The sequence below is a fragment of the Netta rufina genome (assembly GCF_964035555.1).
Source record: "Netta rufina genome assembly, chromosome: 20".
Taxonomy (NCBI): Eukaryota; Metazoa; Chordata; class Aves; order Anseriformes; family Anatidae; genus Netta; species Netta rufina.
In genome coordinates, this window is record NC_140144.1 from 8166823 (window position 1) to 8181058 (window position 14236).

A 14236-nucleotide genomic window follows, 5' to 3' on the forward strand; every position below is an offset into this window, starting at 1 on the left:
ACATTCAGCAACCTCAGACCACTTCATAGCCATCAATTAGCTCGGCCTTGTAATCAAGGAAGGTCGGGACCGCTCTCCTCTTTTCAAACAGGGTGAGACACAAAAACCTTCAGTGTTTTCAAAGCATTCAGGCCCGTACAAGACTTACCTCGGACATTCCCATCCATAGCATCACTTGGCATAATCAAAACCATAGCCACGAAGAGGCAGAAAAAAACCTCTTTGCTGTGTATCTAGACCCGGTTTCCAAAATTACACGACCCAGCACAATGCCTATTTAATTACCCCCTGCCAGGATGGAAACAGACCTTTTGTATTTGTCCCTGACCAGGCAAAACAAACACCACACACCCTCGCGGAGCAGATTGTTGGGCAGCAGCTGAGAGCCCGGCTGCAGGTGGCACCCAGCAAGGTCCTGAGCACCCTCCTGCACCCACCCACCCCGAGCGAGTGGTCCAAGGGGCCGCGTGTCCCCTGGGAGCCCGCTGTGGCACCCACACCATGTTGAACACAAACCTCAGCGCCATCCTGAGCTGGCCTCCATCCCTTCCCTCACCACAAGAACCAAGCCGGGCAGGATTTTTAGGATTATTTATTAACTGCGAAACGCCAGCGGTGCCCTGACTGCACAGGACGCAGTCGCAGCACTGCGACCCAAATCATTTAGCCTCAAAAACGTTAACAAACGTGTCCTCAGGAGGCTCTCAGGCACTGCCCATGCTGAGGACGTGCCGTGGTGCTGCTGTGAGCCACCCCAAGGCAGACACTTAGCTCGCTTCTCTCACCCGTAAAGCTTAATTTGGTTGCTGTCCAAATATAGTTTGAGAATACGGCCGAAATCACAGGTCCAGCCCTTGGGTGCTACAACCAGACCCATTGCAAGAATATATTTTTTTTTTCCAGGGGGGGAAGCAACATTAAAAAACGCCACTACTCATGGAAGGGACAACTGTTTCCGACAAACAACACGTAGAAAATACTGGGAGGGAGACTCTGAACGTATCTGCTAGTTCCCAGTGCAAAGGCACCAAGCCCTCCACGTTCACCAGATGGATATCAACATCTGGCACGTGTTGGAAGACATCCATATCAACTCCACCAGCCGGAACTGCAAGTAGCCGAAAACAAAGCCGGAGAGGACGTCGGTGATGTGGTGCCGTCCGATCATGACGCGGGAGAAGCCCACGCAGAGGGCCCAGATGACCAGCAGGATGCGGAGGGGGATGGCCAGCACCAGGTGGTTGAGGAAGAATTTGGAGAGCATGGCTGCCCGGCTGGCGTGCCCGGCCGGGAACGCGTAGGTGTCCATGGTCAGGTAGTCCAACACGCCGGGGCTCACGTCGTACGGGCCCTTGCGCTTGGCCAGCTTCTGCAGGCCTGCCACGATCACGATGTCCAGCAGGAGGGCTGCAAAATGAGAGGCGAGGAGGAGAGGTCAGAGGCAGGAGAAAAGGCAGGGGTGGTTTTCACGGCAGAGCGTGTGAGGGTTGTGGTAGTTCTGGCCCGGTGCGTGCTGCAGGCAGCCCCCGGCACCCTCAGATCAGCACCCGGGTGTTAGCTGCCCCCACCCCGGCTCACCCGTGAGCAGGCGAGCGCCGTTATCACCACCACACAGAGGAGGAACCCCGACCACAGAGGCCAGCGACCTGCCTGGGGAAGAAAAAAGGGATCGGCGAAGCTAAAATGGAAACTGCCGGCCCTCCTCCTGAAGCACCGGGCTGCGTGTCCCTGTTCCGTGCCACCGGGACGCATCCGTGCCCACCGTGCGGTCACCCCACGCCACCACAAAGTCACCTGCAAGCAGCACGCCTCCCCCTGCCCAGAGCCGGGTGGCACCGAGCTGCTGGATTTCACTAAGAAAAGAGCATCAGGAGATGGAGAGCCAAGGGAAAAGTCAGGCAATTAAGAAAAAGGGCTCCTGAGTTAGAAACAGCACCTGGAGGTGCAGATGTGGAGCCAAGAGGGATCCCCCCTGCCTGCCCTTTTGCATGCCAGAAGGGCAGGCAGGGGAACAAACCCCCCAGCCCAGCAAGCACAGGCTGGTGGCAGAAGGGACGAGGTCCCCACAGCTCCAGGACTCAGCACCACATCGCCTTTTGTCCTTAACTGCTCCGGAGCAAAACCCGTCAGCACTTTATCCTCCACCTCCTCCTCTTCATCCCACCCCCCTCCTCCCGGCCAACAGCCCTGTCAATTTATTTCCTAGCATTGATTTTTCATTTCTCCTAAATCCCCTCCTCTGCTTTTCCCCGGCCCTCCTCATTAGGCAGAGTGCTGATTTCAGCTCCTGACGGCGATGCCAAGGAGACTCACACCGCCACGGGCACCTCCTGCTCTGCCTGGGGGAAAGCAGGGGGACAGCACCCGCTCCCCTCGGAGCACCCCGTCGGGTCCCAGACACTGGGTGCACCCACTACAGACCTTCCCCCACCAAATCTGCCCATAGCTCAGGGCACAAACACTTCAGATACACACATTGGCCATTGCCCGTCCTTATTTTGCACTTCCAAGATGTTTTTTTCTGGTCAGAGGTGGTGTCAGGGCAGCTCGAGGGAGGCAGGTGTGTGTGCACGGGGGTGGTGAGAGCACGGATAACAAACCAAAGGGCTGCTTTTGTGCCCCTTTCATTCAGAGGATGAATCAAATGGACCTTCAGTGCCGCTAGGTTAGATTTTCATCAAACGGTGCCCAGAAAACAGGAAGCCTCATGTGCTCCTGTTTCATGATCTGAAGGCACGGCGGCATTAAAACCGGGGGTTAATTTGCCGTTAAAAGAAAAAACAGAACCAAAACCAAGATTGCTCCACCGGGTGCTTTTTCTGTCGCTTCCCCCTGCACTTTCTGTTCCCTGCAGGCTGCACACCCCGGGGGAAGCAGCCTCAGCAGCACCCCCTGCCCCGGCCCCAGGCGAGGGGGGGTCCCATTGCCCTGCCTGGGGGGCACAACCATCGCCCGTCCTTCCCCAGCAGGCACCAACGGTGCCATCTCTCAGCCCCCCCAGCCCAGCTCCTGTCCCCTTGCAGTTCCTTGACCTACATACCTGCTCGGACTTGGACTCCGCTGACTTTCTCCCTGCTGCTGTTTCAGCTCAGCGCAAACAAAATCCTCCTCCAGGCAGGGGGGGTTTTATCAGCAGCACCCGTGGGCAGTGCAGCTGCAAGGGGGGGCTCTGCGCTCCCCGAGGTGCCCGCTGGCCACCCAAAGCCAACCACAGCCCTGGCTGTTTGCAAACCAGCAGCTTCACCCGTGGTCCACCCTTCCCCTGTCCCTAAAATAGGGATGTGCACGTTGTCCAGGCTGGGAGCACCAAAGGTTGGAGGAAAAAGAGCCTCAGGAGGGACCCTGGAAGGAGCCTGGTGCTGATTTAGTGGCCTGCCCTTGCTGGAGATGGCCGGGGCTGTCGGGCAGCGAAGAGGGCTGAGATGAGATGAGAGGAGCAGGGAGCTGTAGTGATAAGCTTTTCACACCATGCTCTTCCCACACACGTGGGTAGAATTGGATTGAAAACACAGCAAAGCCACCAAAGGAAGGATTTGCTCTCGCCCATTGCTCCTTTCACGTTTGTCTCAAAAGCTCCAGAGTTTCCCCTCTGCCCTGGCTATTAAGGGATGCACAGCAAAACCATCCGGTCACCCCAAGCTCTATTAGCATCCCAAACTTCCTTAAAGCACAAACCCAAAGAGCGAGGCCTGCCTGACTGCGACAATTTTAGCATCAGAGATCACCTTGGTATTGTAAACAGCCAACATCTGGCATCAGACGCACAGTAAATGAGCTGAGAGCGAGCCCCCTGGGCAGACATTTTATATCTATTAATAAGAGAAGGAATACAATTATCTGCCTTGCTCCTACCACCAGACGTTAGGAGCCCATTAGGAGCGGAGAGCAGAAGAGGCAAACCCTGTGCAGGCAAGGCACAAGGACAAACTCCAAGTTTTGGCCTTAGCAAAACTCCAGCCCTCTCCCTGAAGTGGAGACGAAGCAGCTGGATGTCCCTGTCCCTGATATGTCCCCTGTGATCGTGGCAGGGGCAGCACTCACTGCCCATGGGCATTGCCTGCCCAGGCTGGAGCCAAGCAGCATCTCCCGGGGCCAGGCAGACTCCAGCTGAGCTGTTAATACAAACACATTACCAAAACCCCAGCTGAAAAACAGCCTGGGTGCAGTGCTGGGGGAGAGAAAAACAGGAGAAAGCCAAAAAAAAAAGCCTTTGGCCTCATCTGTTCCCGCAGCACGGACCCGCAGGACTTCGTGCACATGGGACCGCTGGAGGAGCCAGGCCAGCTCACAGCCCAGCCACGAGGAGCTGGGCACACGGGAGAAGAAAAGGGGAATTTTGGTGACATGAGAGAGACAGAGAGCGAGCACATCCCGAGCTCGGCAGCCCCCAGGTGCAGCAGCAGACGGACTTGTCCCCTGCCCATATTAAAGCAGGGACGAGGCAGGCAGCAGCTCGGTGCCTGGATGCAGCAGAAGCCTGCCGCCTGTTTTGTCCCCGGTCCCACTGTGCCAGAGGCCACACGGCCCCGTGGAGCACACACGTGCTCCCAGCCATGCTGGCTTTGAAGGTGCTTTGCTTCCCAGATTAGCCAACTTCAGACAAATGTCACCCTTCCTACGAAACGGTTCCTTTTGCTCCACAAGTGGAATTAGTTTTATTTCCCCAAATTTAGTTCTGAACTTTAACTGTTCAGTTTTTACTTACACGCCTCATCCTACTGCTTCTGAAACGATCTTCCCAAATCTCCTGCAGGCTCCCCGACCTGGAAAATGAACTGTTTGCAGCCTTGACTGGTTGATGCTAACGAAAGGTGCAGGATTCAGAGCACCCACACCCGCTCTCCGGTGGAGCTGCTGGCAGCTGGACGAGCCTCACTCCCCTGGAAGTGAACTCCTCTCCTTCATTTACTTCCCCAAACGCGGTACCATTAGGTGCAAGAACTGACAGAAAGTCACAGATGGCACGACACGGTTACAAAGCAGTGAATCAGGCACTGCAGCGTTTTGGGGGAGGTTATTTTTTGGCTGAACAAGCAGCAGAGAGTTCTGGGCGCTGGGTGCAGGGCGCACTGGGTTAAGTGGCCACGGGGAGGTGAAGGAATGGCAGAAATCAGCATTGTGCAGTTAATTAAAAAACCCCCAATGACTGAGAACAGACTTGCTATGCCCTAGAAGATCAGAAACAGCCCCGAGTGTATGCACAGGCTGCATGGAGCTCTGCCCTTTTGGAAATCCCCCATGGGTGCTGGGCAGTTTGCATCTCAGCACCCATCACCGAGCATGCCTGCCCTACCGGGGCTCTATATGGCCTGGGGACAAGGGGGTGGCTGAAGTGACAAGGGCTCATGCTGATGAAGGAAATGAGCTGAGCAGCTCCCTACAAGGTGCCACGAGCACCCAGCTGCCTCCCAGAAGGGCTGCAGGAGCCAGCGATGTCCCCGCGCTCGGTGCCAGCGGTGCAGGAGACGCCTCCCTGCAGCAGCATCCCGGGGATGAGCACGCACGGAGCTCAGTCTCAGCGCTGCTTAGGCTCGTGCTTACACCCCGCTGCCTTCAATAAAGCAAAATGGCAAATTAATTAATTAATTAATTAATTAATTAAAATCAGGGGTTGATTCTCTGGTGCTCACAGGGCCTCCAACCCACATCTCGCAGTGCTTTAAAGACGCGGCGCAGCGAGGTCGTCCAGCAGCCCTGCGTGCACAGGGATGGAGGCTGCGACCAGAACTGCAGTTTAGGCGAAATCACGGAGCTTTCTGCCAACGGGAGGAAGAAGAGAAAGGTGAAATGATTTCCCCCTCGCCATCGCTGTCCTCCACCGAGCCTGGCCTGGACCCAGGTACCCGAGCAGTCTCCCTGCCCCTGCTGCTCCAGATGCTCATCCCGCTGCTTTCTGCACCTCCACCCGGCCTCTGCTCCTGCCGAGGTGTCGGGGCCGAGCCCCCCTCACCCTTTTCTAGGGATGCCCCTCGGGGCAGAGCCCTGCTCAGCTGCCCCGGCAGGGCTGGCAGTGCAGCAGGCAGGCAGGCAGCTCTCGTCCCTTCGCAGCGCTGCGGCGGGGGCATGGGGAAGCTGCTGGGGAGTGACAGACACGAGCATGACTCATTTCCCTTGTTTATTCCCCCTCTTCCCATTCAGCAACCCTCGCACTTCTTTTCTCTTGCAATCTGCATTCAGACCGGGGAACGCTTTGCCTGCTGGCTCCGCACAGAAGCTCGGCTTTGAGCTCCCTGCAGTGCCCCAAAGGCTGCAGGTGGGGACGTGGGGCTCACGCCGTGCTCAGCACCAAACAGGCAGGATAAGACCTCGGCGCTGAGCAGCACCAAGGGGCTGGCAGAGACCCTGTGCTGGTCCCTGGAAATATCCCCCGTGCCCTCTCCTGCCTCTGTGAAACGGGCCCTGGGCTGTCACTGACTGTCCTCTGCGCGAAGGGACACTGCAGGCACTGCCTGCCCTGCAGAGGAATGCACTTGCTGTAAAGCAGGCAGGCGAGGAAGGGAAAAGTCACGCTGCCCGAGCTCAGCAGGGATACGGGAGGATGGCACCAAATAACCAGGGACTTTCACTACAGCCTGACGCGATGAAGAGGAATATTTAATGCCGGGCTGGGCCTGATGCTGGATGCAGGGAGTGGGCATCTGCGATGCTCCCTCCGGCACCCACCATGGGTCGGTCACGCTGGGTTACTCACCGCCTGCATCCTCCTGCCCTCTGGGCAGATGTGCTGCAACCCTGCTGAGATGCCAGCGGGCACTGGCAGGGCAGCAGGGCTGGGGCTGAGCCTCCTGCACGTGTCCAGCTTCACGGGAGGGGATGAGCAGAAGGCTGGGAGCGGTCCCAAAAGCAGGGGACACGCTCCCAGGCTGCTTGCTCCTTCCCTGCTGAAACGCTTTCTGCCCCGTCTAGCTCAGAAAATCCCCAGCCTCACAGTGGGAAAATGAAAGGGAAAAAACAGACACATCTGGCCCCAAACCATCTCTGGGGCTCTCAGCTTAGCAAGCTCCGCTGCGCACAGACTGATCCATCTGCCAGTGCAGCTCCCCGTCCTCTCTGCTGGGGCTGGGTTGCCGAGCCCCGAGGCTCATCGGGATGAGCTCGTCCGTGCTGCCTGGGCATTTAATCTACTCAGTGACCTTTAACAGCCCCGGGCTGTACAGCGATCTGAATTTTCACTGCACAGACTCCAAAGGAAAGCATCCCCATACAAGAAGTACCTGCGTGCTGCCAGAGGAGGGACAGGGGGTCTCGGGGGACCTGGTGAGGACATTTCGTCTCTCTCTTTCCTCCCTGACCTACCATTCCTGCCAGCCTGCTCCTGCTTGCAGGCTGCATGGGCGGATTGCGGAGCCCCATCCCTATATGTATTTATAAATACAAATACATTTATAAATACATACATTCTGCTCACGACAAAGTCCCAGTGCTGCAGGGGACTGTGCCTCAGCGTATTATGGCTTGGTTCCCAACCAGCCTAGCGCTAGGTCTGCATCCAGGGAGAAGGCTGAAGAGAGCAAGGACCGACTCCTGGCCAAGCTCCAGGCCTGGAGAGGTGACCCTGGCCTCCCTTCCTTTCCTCCCCATGTAGCAAGTGACCCATCCTGCAGCTGCTCCCCACAATGTGCCCATGGCACTGTTTCCCTGGGTGGAGATAAATGCTTGGTGGCAGCAGCAGCGAGCTGCCCAGCTGTCAGAACAGGGTGCAGAGCCAGCAGGTGACGGGTGAGGACACCACTGCCCATGTCACAGCTGGACACGGGGACACAGCCACCACCAGGCTTGGCTCTGCCCCATTCCAGCATGCCAAGAGAAGGTTTCAGAACCTATTTCACAAAGCCATGACCAAAGCTGAACCAGGTATCTCACACCATACACAAACACATCTACGAGCAAGCGTTAACCAACCAGATATCTCCTACAAAGGCACACAGCTGGACCACAGCTGAAAATGCAAAGGATCACGGTGATGGGTGGCAGTTTGGCTCTGAACACAACAGGGGACTTCACCGAAAGCACCGCTTTGGGTAGATCACCATATTCCATCCCCATCACTCTAAGAAGGTGCCTGGATCTGGAAAGACCATCAGCCTAACGAGATCAGTCTGTTCAGCTTAATGAATAGGAGGTGAAGAGGTGACTTGAGCACCATCCAAAACATTGAAAGGCAGAAGGGATGCTGGATAAAAGAGCCACTCGGCTGAAGAGACAAAGGTAGGCAGAGGCAGGGGAGGGAAGGGAACAGTCAAACTAAGAGCGAGGCGCCGGGGAGAACACCTACCACTGCAGTAATATAGAAATGGTTCTGACAAGTTCACCGCCACTTGAAATTTTACATCTGATTGAGTGTTTGGGTTTTTTCCCTTAGCAAATTGAACGGGAATAAATTAAGGGATGTGCTACTGCCTGTATTTAGCCGTGGGTTAGATCGATGATCCAAATGTTCTTTGCTGGCTTTGCAGTCAATGAATCACTAAATTTGGATCCACATCCTCACCAGATGGATCAGAACCAGAAACCAAGGTTCTGCTTTCCCTCAGGGCTTAACGCTTTTTCTGTCTGGTTCTAGAGCAGCTCTGGTAGTTTTAGTGCGAGCTTTATGCCTGTTTTTCCCCTTTAAGCTCGATTGCAAAGTTCAAATGATTTTCTAAGCACATCAGTTCTCACAAAATCCCTGCAGAGGGAAGTTTGGATGGTCCTAAAAGTCCCAACACCGGCAAACAACTAAAATGAACTTAAACTGGGGGGTTTCCTGAGTCACGATTTTCTCGATGTGGCAGAGGGGGAGCAGACTTTCTTCCCGACTCTTTCACAGCCAGGGCTGGCAACACTGAGCCAGCCTTCCTGAAAGCACTTTCTGGCAGAGGGATTTTGACAGTGGGCACAGATATCTGATTTCTGCCATCTTTTCAGTAACAGGCTGTGACCGTGCCTCTCTGGCTGTTTGGCATTTGCTGGAAAAAGATTACGATGAGAAGGAGAATCAATAAATTCCATCACAGATGACAACTGTGGAGGGAAAACATTGCTGGGGGTTGCTAATCAACATCAGCAGCTGGGAGGGATGGAGCGTCCCAGGGAGGGAGGTCAGAACCCCTCACCCTAAATGCTCCCACGCGTCTTGGCAAAGATCCTACCAAGAGCTCCTCCGGCGCAAGTGCCCCCCCTCCATCTGCAGTGGTGCTCCTGCCAGGTTCCCGGTCCCATTTCAGCAGTCTCCTGTCTCCTCGCCTTGAAAGCCTGATTGCAAATCCTAAACAAGTGCTCTATGATGGGCTGGCTCCCTGCCCAGAGACTGCATCAGAAATTCTGCTTGATGTATCAAACCCTGAGCAAGCCGCGGGGAGGGAGGAGAGCCAGGGGAGGTAAAGAAGGGGTGCCGTAGACAACCCCAACTTCCCTGCTCCCCTCCTTCCAGGACACCAGGGAAGCACCGGGGATGCTCCCTTCCCTTTGACCTGTCCCCAGCCAGAAGGGCTTCACACCACAGCCTGCTGGGTCTCAACCCAGGGAAAATAAAACAGTGAGAGGGACCCGGGATGCCAGATGCAGCATCACACCCTTCCTATCAGCTCAAGGGACCGCATCTCATGGTTGGTCTGGGTCTGCCAACCCCACGCTCCCCTGCTGGACTCCTCCGTCCATCAGCAATGCAGGCGTTATGGCAGTAGCTGCTCTGCTACTAGGAGCTCCTGACTGCAATCTTAAATATCAAGCCAAGGCCACGCTCTCAGCAGAGATCCTGCTCTGCAGGGTGACACGAGTCCTGACGAGGATGCTGACGAGAGAGGCTCCAGGCACCTTGGTCAGTGCCAGGCAGCGTGGTCTGCAGGGGGGACAAAGAATCAGAAAATATCCCGAGTTGGAAAGGACTCACAAGGATTATCGAGTCCAACTCCTGGCACCACACAGGTCAACCCAAAAATTCAAAGGAAACTCTTTGGAGGGCTGTGAGACCTACAGAGCTGTCAGGTCAGGCCGTGAGCTAGCCCTTCACACAATTTAACCCATTTCTCTTTTGGCAGGCAGCAACAAGGGAAGGGAGCAAGGAACCAAGACTGTGGAGTCCCCAAGCTGCCCTAGGCAGCACTTTTGAACCAAGGAGACCCGAAAATGCAGGACTGAGCTCTCCCAGCCATCACCCAACACTCAAAGTTTCAGTGCAACCTGGAGCTGGCTTTGTGTTTGGCCTCCTCAATGGCAGTGGAAGAGCGAGAAAACCTTTACTGGTTTTAAGCCAAAAGAGGCATTAGCTCGTCATAAAGACCTCAAATATTTTGGAGTCAAAGAGGTCGGTTTTCAGGCTCCAGAACTGTCAAAGGCTCTCAGGTCAAGAGACCTCTGGAAACTGTGCCGGCTGATGCTGGCCGCCTCCTATTTCATGCTCATGCCCTTTTAAACAGGGCTTCTTTTCCCAGTGAGGGTTTGACCCAGAGCACCGGGCAGCCCCTGGGAGAACTGCTGACACCGGCAGGCTCTGCATCATGCCGATGCTATTCCGGCTCCCTCCCCGCCACGGCCTCCCCTCGTTAGATGTCACAGCACAGGGACAGGCTCCTTCAAAGGCAGAGGGGAGAAAAAGTGGCCACAACTGTGCTTTTCAAGCCAGTTCAGTGCAATCGTTGCCCTCTCTGAAGGAAGAACTTCTGAAAAAAAAAAAAAAAAAAAAAGCTGGGGCCGTGCTGCAGAACGTATCGTATCGCAGGCAGTCCCTGAGAACAGGACGTCCCTTTCCTGAGGTGCCTACTGCAGGCTCCCTAAAAAGCAAAGGCCTAAATCTAACGTCAATTCCTCGTGCTGACCAAAAGTGGGAGCTCCGCGGGCTGGTTTTTGGGGGAGGGTGAAACGCCGGGGTGACCTCAGCCAGATGAACTAGCAATTAGTCATAAAAAAAAAAGTGATAACCAGGCCACAGGCCAAAGGCAGAAGAGAGGGAAGAGCAAGTGCCTCAGGTGGACACGGGCAGGGTGGTTTGGGGCCTGGATGTGGGGAAAGTTGCACACAGAGCTCAGCATGGTCATGGTGGGATGTGGGGCCAGGTCAGGCCCTGCACAGCTCCCCCAGCACGCCCCAGTCCGCAGGGGCAAGGAGACCGACCATCCCACAAAAAAAAAAAAAAGGGGCTGGCAGGAGAGATCTGATCCCTTGTAACAGCCTCTGGGTCAAGCTAGCACGTGGAAACGAGGCCAGCAGCAAGAAAGGTCCTCCTGGGACAAGGGATGTGAGATGAAGCGGCAGCAGGGAAGGAGATGGGACTACCCTGAGCGGCTGCGGAGATGTGGGGCCAGGGTCTGCACAAGGAGGTGCAGAGGGGATGGAAATGCTTTTCTCTTTAGGATATCTTCTGTCTCTGATCCATGTGTTAAGATTAAAATCTTTATGTTTTCCCCAACCTGACCAACTAGCGAGGCAGACGACCATAAATCAAGGGCACTGCTGCTGGTATCCACCTACACATCACAGACACTTTCTTGGCCCGACTCGGACCAACCCTGCCTCATCGGGGCCGTGGATCTGCCCCTGCCCTGCAGGGATGGCCGGCTACCGGGATCCATTCCACCCCCTTAGAAAAACTTTTTGCAGCATCCATCTCCCACCATCCCAAAACTGCCAAGGTGGCTGATAAGTGCCGCATTCGCCCAAAAGGTCACTGCCTGCTGCCTGACCCCGCCGGCGGTGGGAGCAGTCAGAGGAGGAGTCCCGATGCCGCTGTCCCTTGTGACTAGGGCTGGGCTTTCCCGGCGGGGAAGGAAGGAGCTTTGCCACTCACCTAGCAGCAGGTTCATGAGGACCTCCTGGCCCGCCAGCGTGCTGCTCTTCACCAGGCAGATGAGCGTGCCCGCGATCCAGGGGATCCCGTGCCCCGTTATCCCCAGGAGGTTGATCATGGAGCGGGCGCCTCCCCAGGACGAAGCTCTGTTGGCGCACACTCCCAGCCGCTTGGACATGCAGATGTCGATGGCCAGCAGGGAGTTGAAGGCGATTCCCTTGAAGGAGGGGTTGAGCTGCATGCAGTCCTCTTCGGGCAGCTGCTGCGACTGCCTCCGCTCCTTGGGGCTGCTGTTCTGGGCGCCGGCTGCTCCCGCCTGGCCGCTCTGCTTCCTCCCCTGGCTCCTGCTCTCCTGGGTCCCTTTCAGGGGCTGGTTCAGGGAGAGGAACTCAGCCCTGTTCAGGACATTGTTCCTGTCTCGCGCCCTGGACCGCGGCTGGGATGCTGGCATTGCAGTCTCTCGCGAACAGAACCTGCTTTGCAAACACCGGGACGGAGAGAAATCCCTCTTCTCCCTGCGGAAAGCTTCCCCCACTCCCACCCTCACGAGCTGGGGATTTGGGAAGCTACAAAGGTTCCCCTCTGTTGCAGTTGCCCCCAGCACAGACTGCAGCTGTTAAATATAGAGTAAGGAATGCACATGGCTGTTTACTTCATGGGCCTAGCAAGCTTGGAAGGAAAGTTAATGCCAGGCTTGGCAGCCACTCCAGTGCCAGGGAAAAAGGTTAAACAGCCAATAGATTGGAAGAAGAGGAGGGAAATGCTTTGTGCCAAAGGTTGGTTGCTTCTGGTCTGGTCTATTTAAATCTTCCAATTGCTTATTCCCCTGGGCTGCAAGGGAAACTGGGAAATGTAGTTTTTTTTTGGCACAGTAATTCATATTTTAGTGTCAGCGCATCAGCGCTGGAAGAGATCACGGTGCTGTAGTGGCTGCCAGGGCGGGCAATGCAGCCTGGCTCCCAGCCTCTGTGCTGGGCATCACTTGGGGGCTTCCCTGCAAGGGGCCTGACCCGGCTATCTCCTAGTTTTGTCCGTCCTGCTATGTCTCACCCCTGCTAGGGCACCCTAAGTAATATTCCTTTCTCCCTGGCACGAACACCTCACGAGCATCACCAGCCCCATCCTCTCCCCCCTCTCAGCATGCATCCCCGCAGCTCCTCCACCGCCACCCCTGCCTGCAGCCCGAGGAGAAGCAGCACCTGCCTCTTGATTAAAAGAGACGCGGCGCCGCTAATGAATTCCCATCCCCCTGCCCCCGGCGCTGAGCGTGCCCTAAATACCGCACACGTTTCTGCCGTGTCATCCAGCATCGCAGCTCCGGCGCTGAAAGCAGGTGACAGGCGCTGCCGCGTCCCCGAGCTGTGACTGCGACCAGCAGCGGCCCCGTCGGAGCTGGCACCGGGGCTCGGCGAGGAGGAAGGGTCCCCACGGCACAGGCTGGGTGCTGCGGGATTGTGCCAGGCCCTGGGAAGTCCTGCAGGGGAGAGAGGAAGAGATGAATATCGCACCAAGCAGCGGCACAGGCACGGCTCTTGGTTCCAGTGATATTTACCTACGTAAAATTATAAAGGTCAATATTAGAAGAGGTAACACTGGGAAACATCCACATATCTTTGAAAGCCTTATCTGAAACCTACAGGAGAGCCTAAGTGCTAAATGGAGGGTGGTCCTGGCTTTCTAAGATAATAAAAACTTTGCACTTCCTTTGCACTTATTATTCTTAGTTCCCAAAATACTTTAGCTGAGCTAGTGCTCAGCCCATGCCCGTCTGACAGACACAGGCCCAAAGAGGCTGCTGCAACATTTGGCCAAGAAAATCAGTGCTGAAAGTGCTGAGGAGCCTTTGCTCACCCTTGTGTTTTGCTTATGAACCAAAGGAAAATAATACATAGCAACTGATTTCTGAACCACATCCTCCGGGAACTTACCCCAAGCCTGTGATGATGACCGTAGCCGTGGGAAGAGCTCTTCCCCTCCTTACCCAGCCCAGCACCACCAGCTCCTTTCAGCTCAGGCAGCAAATTATTGCTTGGAGGCACCAGCCCAGCAGCACATGTTGGTGCTACCCCAGCACCTACCAGCTCTTGCTTGCTCACCGCCTGCACAGCTGCATTCTTCTGCTATCAGGCAGGTCAGTGCCCCGTCCCCGTGTCCCTGTCCCCTGCTGCAGGGCTCTGAGGCACGTGGAAGATCTCAGCCCGCTTGACAGCAGCCAGTGTGATATCGGGACTATCGGGACTCGTGGCAGTACTATGCCATAGTTATCACCTCCCTGCTGCTCGGCCTCGCCGCTTCTGCAGCTCACAGCAGCACGGGGCACCTTGCAAGCAAGCAGCTGCAAGCGGAGGGTTAACGTGGTGGCGGCCAGGAGCCTGCAGAAATAGAAAGGCTCCTCGCCTCTCATCCCCTCACTATGCCAGGGATGCTGAGCTATTACTGAGCACGTTCCCTGGGAGCTGTCACAGGGAAAAA

The 14236-nt window shown here is 55.9% G+C and overlaps 1 protein-coding gene across 1 annotated transcript; it reads right to left on the bottom strand.

The window, feature by feature from the left end:
- Window positions 1-576: 576 nt before the first annotated feature.
- PLPP7 (phospholipid phosphatase 7 (inactive)) lies at window positions 577-12755 on the bottom strand. Its single transcript, XM_084299007.1, has 2 exons — window positions 11765-12755; window positions 577-1407 (listed from the first exon to the last, which is right to left on the bottom strand). Exons 1-2 carry the CDS (start codon window positions 12213-12215, stop codon window positions 1043-1045), a joined length of 816 nt encoding a protein of 271 aa, XP_084155133.1. The 5' UTR covers window positions 12216-12755; the 3' UTR covers window positions 577-1042.
- Window positions 12756-14236: the final 1481 nt, after the last annotated feature.

What these genes read in the sequence shown, in the direction of transcription:
- PLPP7 (XM_084299007.1), bottom strand. Translation starts at nt 12,215, where the DNA reads ATGCCAGCATCCCAGCCGCGGTCCAGGGCGCGAGACAGGAACAATGTC. An exon ending in CCTCATGAACCTGCTGCTAG is followed by an intron (nt 1,408 to 11,764) that starts GTGAGTGGCAAA and finishes CTCATTTTGCAG; the next exon opens with CCCTCCTGCTGGACATCGTG.